This window comes from Caloenas nicobarica, chromosome 1, assembly GCF_036013445.1.
Source record: "Caloenas nicobarica isolate bCalNic1 chromosome 1, bCalNic1.hap1, whole genome shotgun sequence".
In the NCBI taxonomy this organism is placed as follows: domain Eukaryota; kingdom Metazoa; phylum Chordata; class Aves; order Columbiformes; family Columbidae; genus Caloenas; species Caloenas nicobarica.
In genome coordinates, this window is record NC_088245.1 from 216,252,237 (window position 1) to 216,271,299 (window position 19,063).

General features: G+C 56.0%; 1 protein-coding gene across 2 annotated transcripts in view; it reads right to left on the reverse strand.

The window, feature by feature from the left end:
- Positions 1-18,579, reverse strand: part of DCHS1 (dachsous cadherin-related 1) — a 55,923-nt gene extending 37,344 nt beyond the window's left edge. The window contains exons 1-2 of one of the 2 annotated variants that reach the window (XM_065626810.1): positions 18,424-18,579; positions 12,350-14,160 (exon numbers count right to left, since the gene is read on the reverse strand). In XM_065626810.1, coding sequence (XP_065482882.1) covers positions 12,350-14,101 — 1,752 coding nt within the window. In that variant the 5' untranslated portion in view covers positions 14,102-14,160; positions 18,424-18,579. Of the gene's footprint in view, positions 1-12,349; positions 14,161-14,253; positions 14,332-18,423 lie in introns of those variants that run through there. The other variant, XM_065626811.1, reaches the window with a different exon arrangement.
- Between the last annotated feature and the right edge of the window lie 484 nt (positions 18,580-19,063).

Genomic DNA, 19,063 nt, shown 5'->3' on the forward strand with positions numbered 1-19,063 from the left:
TGTGCATGACCCACAGCAGGGTCACAGCCTGCTGAGGGCCAGGGGAGAACAACAGGAGATACAGATTCCCGGGAGGTCTGTCCGACAGAGTCTACATCTCCCAGACACTCCCAAACACTGCAAAAACCAGTGATTCAATCTATTTCATCCTCCAAAGCCTCCACCCAGCAGTGTCACATAGCGGAATGTACACATGTTCCTGTGCTCACTCCCTGTTCCCTTAACCTCACCTGCAGGCTGCTTCTCTCTGCTTTGCCAAGCCTGGACCCATCTCTGCCACCTCCCGAACTTCCTCCTTGGGTGTTTTCACAGTTTTCACAGTTCCAGCGTGTTCAGGGTCCATCTTTTAGATAACTCCACTCCTGGGTCCTATCAAGGGCAAAGCTTCCTCGTGGTGGCACAGGCTGACAGTTCCCAGGTGATACGTAGCCAAAGAGAGAAATTACTCACCAGTGAAGGGAGAAAGAAGCATGAACCAACCCTTTTCCCAAGGGCCAGGAGACACCCACTGTATTTGGCTTGGAACAAGCTTATACTAAGGCAAAAGACAGCAGTGGTCAGCAGGATCCTGTGCCCCTCATTAGTTAATGTTTCGGTCCTAATTCATACTTGCGGATGACAAGATAGGCTGGTAATTTTACTGTTATTTAGTAATAGGTCGTATGCTTGGTTTTTATTGTTTTCTCCTTACAACAGACAAGGGAAATACAAAGACAACACAAGAGAGAACAAGTGACACACTCTGTAGCAGCACAGACCAAAGGCTGGGCTGCAAAGGAAAACCTGATGGAGGGGAACTAAGATTTTGCATTCTAAACAAGTGAAGCAAGAGGAGGGGTAGGCAGAGGGAAGCCAGTGAGGATATGCCACTTCCTATGAGCGGACAGCCTGAACCGGCGGCCAGCATCCTGGTGCTGCTGGAGGAAGCAGACAACCTGGAGATCCAACTGGAAATCAGGGGCTGGAGACTGATTCCAGAGCCAGAAACCAACAGCATTGTTAGGGGAAAAGCTGCATTTCACTGGCAGACTTTGGAGACAAGATGTTTAGTATAGACAGTTGTTAATCAGTGCTGCAGACGTGACCCAGAGCAGGATGGGGGAGAGAGGACAGAGGCACTCAAATGCTGACAGCTGCTGGATGGGCAGCGAGCCCCTACAGACAACCCCAGCAGGATGCTTTGTACATTGGGCAGCCTCTCCATGTCTACAGAAGTTGTTCGCAAATATTGTAAAAGGTCTAAGGATGTTCTCAAGTCTAAATGCATGACAAACAGTGAATAGCGTACTGAGAGAGATGGCGGAATTGTTCACCAAGCCACTTTCCAACATCTATCAGCAGTCCTGGCTAACTGGGGATGTCCCAGAGGACTGGAGGTTAGCAAATGTGATGCCCATCTACAAGGGATGGATGTAGGATCTGGAGAACTACAGGACTGTCAGTCTGACCTCAGTGCCAGGGAAGATTGTGGAGAAGATCATCTTGAGTGCCATCACATGGCATGTACAGGACAACCAGGTGATCAGGCTCAGTCAGCATGGGTTTATGAAAGGCAGGTCCTGCTTGACTAGCTTGATCTTCTGTGACAAGGTGACCCACTCAGTGGATGAGCGAACGGCTGTGGATGTTGTGTACTTAGACTTTAGTAAAGCCTTAGATACTGTTTCCCACAGCATTCTCTTGAAAAAACTGGCAGCTCATGGCTTGGAGAGGTGTACTCTTTGCTGGGTAAAAAGCTGTCTGGATGGCTGGGCCCAAAGAGTTGTGGTGAATGGAGTCAAATCCAGTTGGCGGCCGGTCATGAGTGGTGTCCCCAGGGCTCAGGACTGGGGCCAGTTCTGCTTAATCTCTTTATCAATGATCTGGAGAAGGGGATCCAGCGCACCCTCAGTAAGTTTGCAGATGACACCAAGTTGGGTGGAGTGTTGACCTGCTGGAGGGCAGGAGGGCCATACAGAGGGATCTAGACCGGCTGGATCGATGGGCTGAGGCCAATTGTATGAAGTTCAACAAGGCCAAGTGCCGGGTCCTGCGCTTGGGTCACAACAAGCCCATGAACGCTGCAGGCTGGGGAAGAGCGGCCGGAAAGTGCCTGGAGGAAAAGGACCTGGGGGTGTTGATCAACAGCAGCTGAATATGAACCAGCGTGTGTCCAGGTGGCCAAGAGGCCACGGGATCCTGGCTGGTACCAGCACTGGTGTGGCCAGCGGAACCAGGGCCGTGACCGTCCTGTGCTGGGAATGGGGAGGCCAAACCGCGAACCCTGGGGGCGGTTCTGGGCCCTTCATGCCAAGAAAGGCCTTGAGGTGCTGGAGCGAGTTGAGAGAAGGGAACGGAGCTGGTGAGGGGCTGGAGCACAAGTGTGATGGGAGCGGCTGAGGGAGCTGGGGGTTCAGCTGGAGAACAGGAGCTGAGGGGAGACCTTCTGATCTCTGACCTGCCTGAAAGGAGCTTGGAGCATGGAGGGTGTTGGTCTCTTCTCCCAGGTAGCAAGTGATAGATGAGAGGAAATGGTCTCAAGTTGCACCATGTTAGGAAAAACTTATCCACTGAAAGGGCTGTTGGGCACTGGAACAGGCTGCCCAGGGCAGTGGTGGAGCCACCATCCCTGGAGGTATTTAAAAGACATGTAGGTGCAGTGCAAGGGGACATGGTTTAGTGGTGGACTTGGCAATGATGGGTTTACAGTTGGACTCGATGATCTTAAGGGTCCTTTACAACCTAAATTATGCTATGATCCTATGATTCTAATATTTAGAGATGTGATTAGCCAGATACTGTGAGCTCAGACTTAAGAATACCATGGCAGTCATGTGAATGCTAGCATGTAAAGGGCATGCCAGCAGGAGAAATGTGCTAACTGAAGAACAAACAAAAATGCAAAATGTTAAAATAAAATAGCTACGGTTTGGCACAATCGCCATCTGTGTGCCAGGGAGAAATGGGAAAGGCCTAAAGGATGAGAGACGGGGGGAAAAGGTTAGAACAGTAAATGCAAGAGGAACTACACAATGGTAGCATAAGGCTGGGATATGCTGCTTTTGTTTTTGCATTAAAAATCACTGAATCATAGAACCATAGAACAGTTTGGGTTGGAGGGGACTTTTAAAGGTCATCTAGTCCAATCCTCTGCAAAGAGCAGAGACATCTTCAACTAGATCAGGCTGCTGATGCCACGTTAGGAAAAGAAACTGGATGAAAGTGGCAGACAAAATATATTATTCCTTTTATTAATATATAATGGATGCAAATGAAATGGCATATGCCCCTGGGGACCCAAAAATGTGTTAAGGAACCCAGGGGATGAACCCGATGCTGTGTTTTGAAGACTTTTCTTTGATAGATATAGAAGAGGTTGTTCATGGAGGGGCTCAGGGAATACACTTGGGGCATTTTCTGCGGAAATCACTAACTGATCATTGTAATTACATGAAAATGTAGCTGTTTGCACTCAGTTTCCAACTGGATTTGAATCTGGCAGGGGATGTCTAAGTCAAGAAGGGCTTCTGTAAGTGTACAGGTGATGGAAGGCCTAGGGAAAATGCAGGCCCACAGCTGAAGGAGACAGGGGACCTGGTGAGACAGGACATATAAATGTCTGGGGTACTTAATGCCTTCTTTAGGAATTCCATGTCTTCAGGAATTCCATGTCCCAGAAACTGGAGTGAAGTCTGGAACAAAGAAGATGTACTCTTGTTTGAAGAGGATCAAGTCAGTGAGGTCTTAAGCAAACTCGACATACGTAAGTCCTTGGGCACTTGGGGATGTACCTACAAGTGCTAAGATGGCACATGCCATGGTGAGGCCACTCTCAATAATCGTTGCTCAATCATTGTGTTTGGGAGAAGTGCCTGAAGACTGCAGGAAAGTAAATGTCACTCCTGCCTTCAAGAAGGGTGAGCAGGAGGACCCAGGTAGCTACAGATCAGTCAGCCTTGCCTTGATCCCTGGGAAGGTGATGGAGCAGCCAAGCCTGGAAACCATTTCCATGCACATAAAGGACAAGAAAACCACCAGGAGTAATCAGCATGGCTTCAAGCAAAGGGAAGTCATGCTTGACCAACTCGATAAATGACTGGCCTGGGAGATGAAGGAAAAGCAGTGGATATGGTATACCTGCACTTCTGTAAGGCCTTTAACACTGTCTCCCATAAGATCTTCATAGACAAGCTGTTGATGAATAGGTTGGATTAGCAGACAGTGAGCTGGATGGAAAACAGGCTGAAGGGCTCAGTCCAGAGGGTGGTGATCAGCAGTAAAAAATCTACTTGGAGGCCAGTAGCTAGCAGTGTACCTCCGGGTCAATACTGGGTCTAGCCCTGTTTAGCATCCTCATTAACGAAGCAGAGTGCACCCTCAGCACGTTTGCTCATGACACCGAACTGGAAGGAACAGCTGACACGCCAGAGGGTTGTGCTGCCATCCAGAGGGACCTCGAGAGGCTGGAGAATTGGGCTGACAAGAACTCCATGGAGTTCAACAAGGGGAAGTGCAAAGTCCTCCACCCAGGGAGGAACAACCCCGTGGAAAAGTATGTGCTGGGGACACCCAGATGGAAAGCAGCTTGGCAAAAAAGGACCTGGGGCTCCTGGCGGACAGCAAGTTGAAGATGAGACAGCAACGTGTCCTTGCTGCAAAGAAGGTGAACAGTATCCTGGGCTGCATCAGGAGCGTTGTCAGCAGGCTGAGGGAGGTGATCCTTCCCCCTGCCCAGCACTGGTGAGGCCACGGCTGGAGTGCTGGGGCCAGTGCTGGGCCCCCCAGTACAGGAGAGAGATGGACACACTGCAGAGAGCCCAGCGAAAGGCCACGAAGATGAAGAAGGGACTGGAGCATCTCTCCTGCGAGGAAAGGCTGAGAGAGCTGGGACTGTTCAGCATGGAGAAGAGAATAGCCTGGGGGGATATCATCCATACATAAAGAGAACACCAAGAGAGCCAGGCTCTTCTCAGTGGTGCCCAGCGCCAGGGCCAGAGGCAAAGGGCACAAATTGTTTCCACTGAACATCAGGAAGCACTTTTTCACTGTGAGGGTGACCAAATTCTGGAACAAGTTGCCCAGGTAGGTGGTGGAGGCTCCATGTTTGAAGGTATTGAAAAGCTGTCTGGACATGGTCTTGGGCAACCAACTCTGGATGGCCCTGCTTGGGCATGAGGGGGTTGTACTAGATTATCTCAAGAGGTCACTTCCTCCCTTCCCGATTCAACCATTCTGTGACCTCCAGCCAAAGGCCCCCTTGAACCTCCCAGTTCCCCATTCAGCTCCAGCCCTCCTGAGAGAGCTGATCTGCTCCACCCGTCCTGTACCACAGCCCTGGCAGCACTGTGCAGCAGCAGCTGCTACCTGCGCCTTCTTCCCTGCGCATTTGGTGGGAAGACTTCGCTTGTGTACCCTGCAGCTGCTGCAGCTGGGCAGAAGAGCATCTCGTGGGAGTGCTGTGGCCAAAGTAGAGCAGAACTGATGACAAAGAAGAGCAGCAAGATGGCTCAGGGTTAGGCAGAAAGAAACCAAAGCACCCATCTTAGGGAGCTATGAGTGTTGTGAGGGCAGGTATGCCTCTCCCCACTGCACAGAGAACTTGGAGGACAAAGATGGGCATTGAGGCCTCGCTATTTCATGCCCTCCTCCTAGTCCCCAAGCAAGACGGGAGGTGAGAGTGGAGCCACGACACCACAAAGCTCTGATGTTTCCCGGAGCCGGGGACGGGTGGAGAAGCACAGCCTCACACATCACCTGTCAGAGTCAAAGCTTCTCCCTCCCACAGACCCACCCAGAGGGAACACCAGAGCCCCTCAGACAGCCGTTCCTTGCCCTCCCGGGCTTACTGCTGACCCGTGTGCCCCCCGACACCGTCCACGGTGCTGGAAAGGGACGGGGCGCTCCTCAGCAGCTCGGGCCTCCACTCTCTGGCTGTCCTCCCCATCTCCAGCAAGCGCAGTCAGCAGGCAGGGAGCTCATCTGGAGCCCTGCCCTGGCTGGGTCTCTGCTACGCACATGTTACGCTGTGGCTTTGGCAAACATCTGGCTCTGGGCTCCCGCCCCTCGGAGTGACGGCTCTTGGTGGGAGAGGAGGAGAGGCTGGCGCCAGTGTGGTCAACGATCCCACGCACGACTCCCTTTGCCTGAGTGTGTGCCAGGCGTCCTGCCCTCCCCAGCCCTGGCACAGCTGCTGACCAGCTAAAAGCAGCCAGGGAGCGGCCACGGCTGCTATTTCAGGACCTGCCTCTGGCTCCCGGGCTGGGTCCCAGCCTCCAGCACGCTCAGGCCTCGGGGGAGAAAGCAGGGTCAGGGTTCGGCCCCAGTGATTGTCCAGCACACGTGGCCGAGGCGAGGGTCAGACCCCGCGGCTGCAGGGAGCACCACGTCCCGGGGAGCCCCCGCACAGCTGCAGGGACGGCTGCTCGCAGTGCTGGCTCCCGCAGCCCCACAGCCGTGGGGCACGGGCAAGGGCACTGGCTGGCGGCCCCACAGCCCGGACACGGGCAGGCCCGGGGCTGCCGCAGCCATGCACAGCAAGGCATGGACAACAGCGGCAGCCTGTGGCCTCCAGCACGGCTCTGGGACGGGGTAAAGCCCTCGGTTTCGAGGAGGAGGGGAAGCAGTTTAATCACAGATGTTGGCAAGAAGGTAGAATCATAGAAACATAGAATGTCCTGAGTTGGGACACACAAGGATCATCAAGTCCAACTCCTGTCCCTGAATATGACAACCCCAAAATTCACACCATGTGTCTGAGGGTGTTGTTCAAATGCTTCTTGGGGTCATGACACCTCCCTGGGGAGCCTGTTGCAGTGCTCCACCACCTTCTGGTTGAAGAACCTTTCCCTAATGTCCAACCCGACCTCCCCTGGGACATCTTGGAGGACGTTGGTCTCTCCTCCCAAGGAACAAGCGACAGGACAAGAGAAATGGCCTCAAGTTGTGCCAGGGGAGGTTTAGATTAGATTAGGAAAAAATTCTTCATGGAAAGGGTTGTCAGGCATTGGAACAGGCTGCCCAGGGCAGTGGTGGAGTCACCATTCCTGGAGAGGTTTAAAAGGCATTTAGACGAGGTTCTCAGGGACATGGTTTAGTGCTAAAGTTAGATTATGATTGGACTCGATGATCCTGAGGGTCTCTTCCAACTGAAATGATTCTGTGATCTTCCTGCCATTCCCTCAGCTTCTGTCAAGGTAGGACCGTGGAGGGTGAGGCTGGGTGACAGGCTGCAGGAGCCTGGGAGTGAGCACTGCTTTTCTGGGAGTCCCGGTGTCTCTGAACTCAGGGGAAGAGTAAGGCACAGGAAGATGAGAAGCAAGGCTCACATATGTGCACCAGGGTGTCCCCCCTGGTGGACCAGCCCAGAGGTGAAATGGGAGCTGCAGCAGGGAGGTCCAGGTCACTGGGAGCCCCAGCAGAACGTGCAGAAGTTCGGGAGCTGAGCAGGGCAAGGACCCTGGACTCTGGAGAGGAAGAGTGCTCAAGGTGTGGGATCCAGTGGGGCAGCAACAGTGCAGGGTGGCAAGTGACAGGGTCCGGGCACAGCCTCCTGGGGGCTCAAGGTCTCCAAACCAGGGTGTTGGGCTGGGTTTTGGCTGTGCAGAGCTCAGGCGCTCACAAAGCGGGTCTACACAGTGAGATGGGACACGGCTGGGCAACACACGCAGGTGAGACTGGGGCTCAGGGCAGCATGAGATGGAGCACGCCGAGCAGGGTGACCCTGGGGAATGAGGCAGGGACGGGGAGCAGGAGGAGGCTGGAGTGTCCCCAGGGCCGTGCAGGTGAGGGAGAGCACTGCCAGGGAGAGCTGCCCGGGGCTGAAGCAGTGACGGCCCCTGGGGGCGCGGGCAGCCGCAACTGGCAGGGCCAAGGGGAGCGGAGAGAACAGAGGGAGCAGAGACTGAGAGCAGGAGAGGGGGACACGGGGTGGGCTGGGGCTCCGGGAGGGGAGGCGCAGGGACCGGCACTCTGAGGGCAGCGTGCACAGGTGTGGGGCCGTGGGGGACGTGGAGGAGGGAGGGTGCGAGCAAGCACTGCGGGCGAAGGTGAGTTGTAAGGGGCCTGGGGCTGAAGCAGAGGTGAGGGAGAAGGGGTAGCTTGAGGGGGCTGGAGATGGTGTGGAGGAAGGAGGGAGCTGTGCGAGGGGCTGGGGGAGGAGCAGAGCATGGGGGGAGCGGAGCGAGGGGCTGGGGCCTCTCGGCTGCAGTGGAAAAGCTGCTGCAGCTCCAGGGGAAATGCTACTTGAATTAATCATGGCGCTGGCTGCTGTGCCAAGCCCAGGAGGAGGCTGCTGGCAGCGCAAGGAAATAACTTTCACAGGAATTTGGAACAAATGCAGCTCTTCTGGCGGTAACAACAGCACTCACCTCCCCCACAACCTCCCCATGTACCAGCATCTCCCTCGTGTCCCCACTCCTTGTGTCCCCCAGACCCTCCCGCGCTGCTCTCCCAGATGCAGGATGCACGCCCTCCCCTCACGCTGCTCCCCAGCAAGCTCACACGCGGCTCCCCATCTTGCCTCAGGAAGCTTGCTTTCTTGTTTCTGAGGAGGGGGAGGCCTGTTTTATGTCGTGCAAAGGTCTGAAAATAGGTTAATGCTAAATCCCTTGTCCCAAGAAAATGAATGCATGTAGTAATGTCCTCCCAACCTCCTGCCACTCTCTTTGGCAGCAAAGTCGGTGAGCATTATTCCTCTTGCTGTTCCAGTCCCCATGCACAGCTTCTCCCTGTGTCCTCTCACAGCTGCCCCTTCGGTATCACAACCAATGCATCGGGACTATCCGTCAAGACTCTCTTTCAGTAATATGGGATATGTAGCCTGGTCTATCCTACTGCACTTCACGCAGGTCCTCCTATCTGGGGCACAGCCCAAGAGGCTGTGCTGGTGCTGTGCATGCAGCACAGCCAGTCCACAGAATCACGAATCAGTACTCAGACTTCAAAACTCATCAGGCTTGTCCTCAAAATGGCAATATAAGACTATACGTTAGGTGTGTGCTGGTCAGCTTTTGATTTCTGATGTTCTTGTTCCCCAACAATTGTGTGTATGAATGCAAAGGAATGATATAAACCTTGGTTCCAGAATCATTAGTATTGGATCTGTGCAAGAATCAATAATCCACCATCTCATCTCATTCGCATTTCTGTCAAATCAGCCCGTGCTCACAACATGGGGTTTACATAGCTCTCTGTGCTTTATGCTGGCTGCCAGAGGACAGACAATACTTGATTTAGCATGAAAAGTTAGAAAGGCCCAGAAAGACAATATCTGACCGTGCATGCAGCTTGCTGGTACAAAGTCAAATGTTTAAAAAAAATTTAAGCCAGCAGGGTGAATTTATAACAGAACAGTGCTTCACATCATGTAACCATAGCATTTGAACATAGTCTGATGAGCCCTAAAACTTGTATATTATCAACTCATGGCGACAGAGAGAAACTGAGACAACCAGTCAGTGACTATCTCTTGCTCTGTTTTCTGCTGGTGTCATGATCACTGATTCCCTGGGCTCCTTCTCCACTGGTGTTTTTCTCTCATCTCAGACTTGAACTGTGAGTTTGCTATTTCCTTTGCTTAGTGCTCATGCAGAGTCTGCTACTGCCAGACCTGGCCCGTGATAAGCACGAGGAATAAATAAAGAAGATGTTATGAGATGTCATGAGATCCTTTTTCTTTCTCGGAAGCTCGGGCCAGCAACCTGCTCCGCTCACCTCTGTTCATACACCAAACACAAAGACAACCTGGCAGAGAGGATGGGACGTGCAAGGGAGCAGGAGACCTGCAGCCGTTCTTCAAGTCTCTTCTGGTCACTCACACGGACTCCCCGCTTCCCGTCATTCTGTCCTGCCCACCAAGAGCAGACGTCACTGTCTGCAAATAGACCTGGTCCTCTCTGGCTTTTTTGCTTAGAAACATGGAGAATCAAACCCATTCAGTTCTGTGCTGGCCTTGGAGTCTGTCCTATGTCCTGCATATCATGCTGGCAGGTCCTGCCAATGGCCTAAGCTCTCATGATCATTATGTGGGTCCGGACCAAATCTTGACAGGGACCCTTTAGCCTCCCAGGGCAGGACGAGCCCTGATGCCTAGAAGCTACAGACAGATGGAGTCAAGCAGGAGCAACTGCACACAGGGGCTGTGGGGCAGCACATCTGACACAGGCAAGCCTGTGGGACACGGCGCTGGCTCCTGTGGACCCTGACAGCACCTCCGAAGCCCTTCTGTTTGGGGCAACAGGGGTGCCGTGGCTGAGGAGCGGCCACACCGGGCGGCTGTGCTCTGAGCCCTGGGCTCCCTACCAGCTCCCCGACCTGGCTCGCTCCTGCTGCGGCCCAGTGCCGAGCCGGCAGCCTGGCCAGCCTCCTTTCCCATCCTCTCACGTTTCCCGGCTCAGAGGAAGCAGCAGCAGATGTGTGAGCTGTTTGCTTTGTGCCGAGGCCACGCGGGAGTTACCTGCGCTCAGCCCAGACGCGCAGTTTCCAAACGAAACATGAAGGCTGAGCCAAGACCATCGAAATCGGGCCAAACCCTCAGTCGCTGCCGGCCGCCGGGCCAGCACCAGTGTGGAGCTGGGCTGGCCCCTTTGCTGCACCGACCTCGCCACAGCCAGGCAGCCACGCGCCGGACCAGCCTCCTCGTGCACCCCCACGGCCCCGCGCCACCCCAGCTCCTCCACAGGTCCCGCTCTCCCGCCTGCCTGTTCCCGCACTCGCAGTCGGGAGCTCAGCCGCCATCTCCGATTGCATTTCCAGAACGTCTTCCCACACGGCAAGCGGCACTGAGCAGGAAGGCACGAAGGAGGAGAGAGAGGGGGCCTCCCTTCAGGGGCTGCCGCAGCCAAGACATCCCTGCACGCGCCTGGGGCCTCCGTGTTCACCCAGGGACACAGGGCCGCTCCACTCCGGCCCCGACCCTGAACCTTCCCCATCTCTGTCCCCAGCCCTGGTCCTGTCCCCACCGTGTGGAGTGTTGCCCTGCATAGACCAAACCTACCTCTTCCCCCACCCAAATCTTCCTCATTTCCCACTCACTTCTGTGACTTCCCCCAAATCCCACCCCGACCCGTTCCCTACCCCCCAGATCTGCCCCATCCTAAACTTGCTCCTGCCCCACGTCCCTTCTCTATTCTGTATCTGGCCCTTGCTCCCACCCAACTCCTCCATCCCCCCACACTCTCGCCCTCATGCCCTGCGCTCACCCACGCCCCCGCCGCACTCCAGCACGCACATCCCACGCTGTCAGCGTCCTGCCCCCGCGCCCCAGCAGCGCACCCACAGCACACCCACAGGCCAGGCCGCTCCAGCTCAGGGCCCATCTGGAGGCCCTCCTCCCTGGCCAGGCCGTAGGACCCCGCCTGCCTTGTCTCGTGGGCCCCAGAATTCCTCCTCCTGGCCCCACGGGCACTGCTCACCACCTGGCCCCAGAGCCCCGCACGGCCCCAGACAGACGTCCCAGTGACCCACAACTACAGCAAAGAAGTGCCCCAGACTTCACGGGTTCTGGTCCTGATGGCCAGTGTGGGCGCTGCCTGGCTTGGCACTGCCTGGCTGCATTATCGCACCAGATCCCCACTGTCAGCCCCAACGCCAACGTCTCCCCGCCCTTGCTCAGGCGGGCTGCATCACCCGTCTCCAGCAACCAGGGCTCCAGGGCCAGAGATGTGATTGAAAGCGCAAAGGCAGGGAACACAAAACATACAAAATACAAATGGCATCGCTGACACATCTCAGGGTCCACAGAGCCTGTCAGAGGGGCAGCACCTCTCCAGGCCTCCCCTGTGACCTCTCACCACACAAAGGCTGATGCAGCACATCTGTCAGCTCAAATCCCACAGCTGCTGCTTCCAAGGTAATATAACAATACCAGTGGTGCAAAATTAATGCTAAAGTTCACAACCAGCCTTACAAATACTGATGAACTTAGGCTAATGACCTCACAGGGGGAGAGCAAAGTTAACAGCCCGGCTACGTGCAGCTTCCTAGAGGTCTCGCCCACGTTCCTGGGTACCATTTTGAGTGTCCTGGCCTGAAAGGCAGCTCCACGCTCATGCAAGCAAGGCTTGGCACAGTGGGCCCCGAGCTTAGCTGAGGTCAACACCATGCTTTGCACAAAGGACATCCTTGACGTGTGCCCATACTATCAGTGATATCACCTGGTACTCCTGTGCAAAAAGGCTGTAACAGTGGTCTGCCCCATTTCCTACTCACACCGAGCACGGGGATCTCTGTTCCAGCATTCCTGCTGCAACTGTTGCCCACGTACACCACGACAGCTGCACCAAACAGCACCAGTGGCAGGTCTCCCACCCCAAGCCTCGCGCAGCCCTGGCCATGCCCTCCCCAAGCTAAATCTCCTGGCAGTTGTACCTACCTGTAAGAAGCAGGTCCCAACAGGAGTGTTCTCCTTCAGCGACACGTTGTAGAAATTACTCCTGAACACTGGCTCGTTGTCATTGACATCCTGCAGGGCCACATGCACCACAGCTGAAGAAGAGAGGGGAGGGGTTCCCCTGTCTGTGGCCAGCACAGTCAGCCGAGGCTGAGGATCCTTCTCATAATCCAGTGGGGCAGCAGTGGTGATGATACCTGTGGCAGGGTCAATGGCAAACCAGCTTGAGTGGGTGTCACGGCCATGCACGATACTGTACCGCACCTCCCCATTGGGACCCTGGTCCTTGTCACGAGCTGTCACCTGCAGGACAAAGCTGCCCGGGTACACAACCTCGGGGATGCTTTGTTTGTACTCCTGCTGGTCAAAGAGCGGAGGGTTGTCATTGATATCCACCACTTGCAGCACAAAGGCAGACTCTGCCCGGAGTGGGGGCGTTCCCGAGTCAGTAGCTGTCACTCGCAAATCATAGGAGTCTCTTTCTTCTCGATCGAGAAGCTGGTCCACGCAAATCAGGTAGATGATGTTGTCCTTGGTAGTGAGGGCAAACTTGCCATCCCCTCCCTCCAGTGTGACATTGACATTGGAGTACTCGCCGTAGTCTGGGTCAGAAACAGAGATGCGTGCCACATACTGGCCAGGCTGGGCTCCCTCGGAGATCTGAGGGGAGCCATCTTCGCTCAGGAAGATGATAGTCATGGTGGGCTGGTTGTCATTGTAGTCACGCACATGAATAGTGACAAAGGCTGTGGTGACCTCAGGGTGGACAGCCTTATCCCTTGCCTGCACCACCAGCTCATGCACCTTCCTTACTTCGTAGTCCAGACCCTTGTTGAGCTTGATGACTCCAGTCCTGGAGTCAATGGTGAAGTACTGGTCAGGATCGCTCTGCCGCCGGTTGATCTCATAAATCACATCCCCATTGTCACCTTCATCTGCATCAGAGGCAAAGACCTGCAGGATGCTGCTGCCAGGTTTCAAATTCTCTGAGATGAGAGTATGATAGCGGCTCTGGTTGAAGCTAGGAGCATTGTCATTGATGTCCTGGATGGACACATCCAGTGTCATCTGGGTACTCCGGGGAGGAGAGCCACCATCATAGGCTTCCAACAGCAGCGAGTATGATGAACGATTCTCCCGATCCAAGATGTTGCTGACCACTAGGTCCAAATACAGGACCCCATTGGGTCCTCGACGCGTTTCCAGGCGGAAAGCCTGCCCCACATTCTCTCCCTTAATCACATAGCCTTGTGTATTGAGTAGACCACTGTCAGCGTCAAAGGCTGGGTCCAAGGGAAATCTGCTGCCAATGGGTGTGTGCTCTGGGATCTGGAAGGTGCTGTGTTGTTTAGGAAAGGCTGGAGCGTGGTCATTGATGTCATTCACTTGGATGTTCACTTCTACTGTGATGCCCTCTGGGGTAACAGCAATGAAGCTGTAGCGGTCTCGAGTCTCTCGGTCCAAGACACGAGCTGTTTTGATGATACCAGTGTTCTCATCGATCCCCAAGTCAGTGGTAACACCACTGCCCTCCTGTGCTGAGATGAAATACATGTAGGCACTAGTTCCAGGGGGCAGGCCAGCACTGATGTCCCCAATGATGGTGCCAGCTGGCTGCTCCTCATCTATTTGTAGATCCAGGGTGCCCAGGACGGCAGAGCCCTTCCCTGCTCTCAGGCCCCCAAGAATTAGCAGCTCCAGCAGAAGCATGGCTGACCCCTTCATCTGCTCCATCGCCAGTGACTTGCAGAGCAGAGGGTGGCTCGATCTCCTTTGCAGTGTGCGCTTTAATCCTGCATGGAATGCAGACCAGAGGATGCTGGTTAAGAGGGAGCAGCAAAGGAAGGACAGAAAAAAAACATGGAGAGGGAAGGCCTACCACATACCTGCTGTCCAACTGCTCTGTATCACCTCTCCCTCACGAGGGGTGAAGGTGAAAATGTGTCAGAGCAGAGGGCGCCCAGAATGAAGGCCTGGGACAGTACCTAAAGCCAGCCGAGCAGGTCACACCTGACAATGCGCAGAGGTTAGCAGCTAGTATCCTATCACATAGGCTATCTCCTACATAGTCAAACATTCTCCCCAACCACCTGCCCTCCCGGCAACAGCGGAGGCAACTGCCCTGGAGCAGAGTGTTCCTCTGCCTTTAACATCCAAATGCTTCCAGAGAGGCTGAGAGGCTGTCTGCCAGAGGAGAGATTTTTGGACCAACAGCAGCCTAGCACCTCTCCACCCCGAAAAAAGCTGGTCTCAAACTGGGAGAGCGCTCAACCACTGACTATGTTGAGACCCCCCACCCCAATGGCATGCCTTTCAGGACGACAGGGATATAGGTGCTAAAAAAATGCACGAAGTGCAAATCTGATGTCCCTGGGAGGGCACAGCAGAACTGGAGCAGGCTTACATCCAGTGAACAATAAATCAGGATGGCTGTGTTGCAAAGGATGTACCCACAGCTGGGAATGCCCAGGATAAAATCAGACAGGGCCCATTGTTTGGTGTGGTACAGAAATCTGTGGATGCCCCACGCTGGTACCGTGGAGGGTGGTGTCAGTACAGCAGGAACGCAGCAACTCCCTCTGAACTGCCAGCTGCTTTGGCTCCATCCCCGTCCCACACCCTCCACTGCTCACTCTCCTCCTTTGTCTCCGTCTCGCTGCTCCTTGCTCACTCCGGCTCCTTCACTCCATTTCCCCCTGCCGTAGCTTCATTTCACTGCAGCAGTGGGGGAGGGACAGGCAGGGAGGAGCAGCTCCCTGCAGCAACACCCTGCTGGACACGCTGGACTCGTTCCCGGTGCCCAAGGCTGCCAGCCCGCAGGGCTCTGCCCACCTTCCCTGCGAGCGGCCAGAGAAACTCGGCAGTCAAGGAGCTTGTGAAGAACTCCAGCCCCAGTGCTGCTTTCAGCCCCCGGTAAACGAGGCTTCGTGGTCTGCAGGGATGGCGGCAGCATGAGCTCACACTTGGACTCTCTTGAAAGCATTTGCTGCTGGCCCCATAACCGCACTCAGGAGCCACTCGTGTCAGATGCAGGACGGCAGGAACCTCCCTGTCTTGGGGGATGTAGGTGGCTGACACTGCCTAGTTTGGGGACTAAGAATGTCAATCCTTGATCTAAAGAACTCTACAGCAGTGTTAACCCTTTCCAGGGCACACAGGATGGTTATTCCTGGGTCTTCTTTCCCACCTCAGTGCAGCTGTTTAGATTGGTCTTCCCTGTGGAAATCCTGGGCTAGTGACAGAAGGAAAAGTATTAAAAAGTGTTTTCTACATATAAAGAAGTGTTTGTTTACTTCAGCGGACATCCAGTGTGTGAGGTCTGCGGCAAGTAAATCCACACACTCTTCCTGCACCTAGCAAGTATAAATCCTCATTATCTCTCAGGAGCAGAAACCAAAAGAAATTACTTTTATCCCTGTGCGCTGCTCGCAGGGGATCTGCACGAACTCAGCGGTCCTAGACAGGCCCATCCCTCTCTGTTGGAGCTGGTTAAATTTCCCCAGCTGGACGGGTAACTGCGTACACCCAGAACATGCAGTGCTGGGTGAATGGGGTCCAAGTTTGCTTCTGTAATGAAACTGCACCATCCTAACTGTGACCCAGTTGCTCAGGTCATGGGAAGGCACCGGGAAGATGGTTTAAAGCCTTGGCAGGAGGTTAGACAAAAACTAAAAAGGAGGGTAGAAAAACACAGAGGAGCAAGGCTCTCTGGGGCGATCTCAGTGGCTGAGGACACCATGAAGCTGAATGGTCTTGAGTAATGCCTGGAGCAGACCAGGGCACAGATGTAGGGAAAAAACACCTGGTCTGATTAGTGATGTGGCTCTCGAGAAGCAGAAGGGAGCGCAGCAAGGTTTTGTAGGTGGCTGATGGGGAGGAGAGAAATTTAAAAAGCAAATCTGGGGAGTGTGAAGGGGAGCTGAGAGCACTGGGGCAACCAGGGAACAGAAATCAGGGTCCTTGAGGTGGGGAGCTGGTGATGAAAGTCTGTGGTGAAACTTCTCCTTTTCCATCCTCCCTGGATACAAGTGGGTAGTTTCAGAGCCTAGCTACCTTTTGGGTGAGAGATGCAACTGCCAGGTTGCTAGATTGCAGCAGTCCAGGATGGGCAGAAGGCCATCCACAGTACTAGCAGCCCTCTGTTCCTATGAAGTTTTCAGGCTTGGGTCACAGAGGAAGACAGCAGTGACCTCAGTGGATGCAGAGTCACCAAATCTGAACAGCTGCTTCCAATTAGCAGATAGCTCAGCGCTAGGGGCTGGCTTGACTGGTCCAGGCCCAGCCTGTGTAATGTGAGCCAGACTGCCCTGCTCCCTCTCTGTCCCTCCCACCATCAGGCACCGAGTTCCCTAGTAAAAAATGGCAGTAGAAGCCTCTGAAGAAAACTGCCAGCATGGGAATCTGTCCAGAGAGGTGTTTGGGGTTGTGAGCCATAGTAAGGAGGCTGACAGGATGGGCAGCTAAAATGGAGTCAGCTGCAATACACATAAGTATCTCCAAGCCTAGGGCTGATAGGCCAGGGCACCAGGAGAGCCCAGCCTACACTTAGAAGATAAGTCACATTTAGAAAAATAGGATACAGATTTACAGAGGGACCACTGCATACATCCTTGCCCGCCAGTGGCACCTCGCATCTCGAGCCGGCCATGGGGACGGGAAAGCAGGCCCACACCAGGCCCAGCAGAGAACCTGGAAAGACAGCACCCACTGTGCATGCCACAAACAGATGTCAGAGTGCTTGCTGTGCAAAAGCTCCATCAAAGCTGCAGATGCTGCTGATGCCATACCCAAAGCCTCACATGAGGGGCCATGACTCATGTAATGATGTTTTCGAGACTCCAGTCCCAATGAGGAGGGATTCAGAAGCCTGTTTAATCTTTGCTGAGCACCAATTGCTGACCTGGAATATGCTTTTCTCTTCTGCATTCACACAGATCTCTCAAGAGTTTCAGATTATCTGCCCTCAGAAGCAGACACAGTCCAGGCTTGCCTGCAGCGCAGCCTTAGGCTAACAACTCACTTTCAACCTCCACTTAGTCTGCCACTACCTCCAGTCATCTCCATACCTCCTGGCCCTCCTACCGCCTCCCACCTGGCCCTTCAGGACCAGCACTCTACTGCTCGCTCCCACCCTGGCCACACAGCTCCATTTCCCTCTGATATCAGCTCTGAGCAGTGACCAGCAGTGGTGACCATCCTCTCATGAGGAGTCAAGCTCCACTGCATCCATCCCCATGCATCCCATTTCTGTGCCACACCAGGGCTTCCTGCAGGTTGTCCTGTCTTGGAAAACACTTCCCCACAAAGGAAGCTCTAATTAAATTTCCTCACACATTAGCCAGTTCCCACAATCCCAGTCCACATGCATTTCAGCATTGGCCTGGGCCCTGCCATACTGTATGCCCATCACAGAGGTGCTGCAGAGCCCTTCTGCTCCCTGTCCACCGGCGCTCCCGGGCTGTCAGGGTTTCTAAAACGCTCAGATCTCCAGGGCATCCCGGGCCCTCCGGCTCCCGGGGCTCCCTGCCCCGCTTGGGGCTCCTGCTGCTGCTCCCAGTGCCCATGCACAGCTCCGTGCCCGGGCGCTCCCGGACGTCCCGCACGGTGCACCCTCCGCGTCGGAGCTCTGCCGGCCCCGGCTCCCGCTCCGCTCGGGACCGCAGCCCCCGCCCGGCGCCTCCGCGGCTCCTCTGCCGCGCCCGCGGAGCGCCCGCCCCGCGGCGGGTCTGCCCCTGCGGCGGCACCCGCGGCCCCGCGCCCGCCCCGTCCCGCTCGTCCCCTGCCAGCGCCGGCCCCGCTGCCGTCGCGCCGCGGGCGAGGCCGCTCCGGCCGCGGATCCGTGGTGCTGCGCCGCCGCGGGCGCGCCCCCCCTCCCCGCTCCATTGTCTGCGCGGCGGAGGCAGAACAAAGCGACCGGTCCCGGTCCGAGTCCCGGTCCCGGTCTCGGTCCCGGTCCCGCCCGGCCCGGCCCCCCGTGCGGCGATGCCGACGTGCGGAGCAGCGGGCGAGGGCGGCGGGGCAGCAGGAGAGGGGCCGTCCCCGGCGCTGGCGCTTACACCGTGCGTCCCGCGCTGGCGGCGCTCACATCCCGCAGGATCCGGCCCCGCCAAGACGTCCCGCAGCCGCTCTGGTACCCCGGCGCTCCGGTGCCGCGGTCGCTTCGGCAGCGCTGGCCGCTCCGGCGCCCCCCGCGCTCCGATGCCCTCCCGTGCCACGGCCGCCCCGGTGTTCCGGCGTGCCGGCCTCCCGGTGCCGCGGCCGCCCCGGTGCCGCGGCCGCCCCGCGGAGTGCTCGGCGGCAGGCGGCGGGTCGGCGCTGGCTCGGCGCGGAGGCTCCTGCTGAAACCCGACCCAGCGCCGCCCTCAGCCCCCCGCTCCCCCCGCCGCCCCCATCCCCGCCCCGCCACCGGAGCGCGCCGGCAGAGCGCGGCCCCCGAGTGGCCCCGGGCGGGGGACCGGAGCGATGGGACGGCGTGGCGGGGCACGGGGCACGACGAGACCGGGGAGCGGTGTCCGGGAGACGGCCAGCACGGAGGGCGAGGAAGCGCTGGAGCCGGGGTAAAGAGAGATGGAGAGGAAGCAACGGGCGCCGGGAGCCCGGGGAAATGGGAAGGAGTGGGCAGGAGCAAGAGGCAGAGCAGTGGTGGGATGGTACAGGGCAAGGACAGGGCTGGGCAGGACGTGGAGGTAGGCTGCG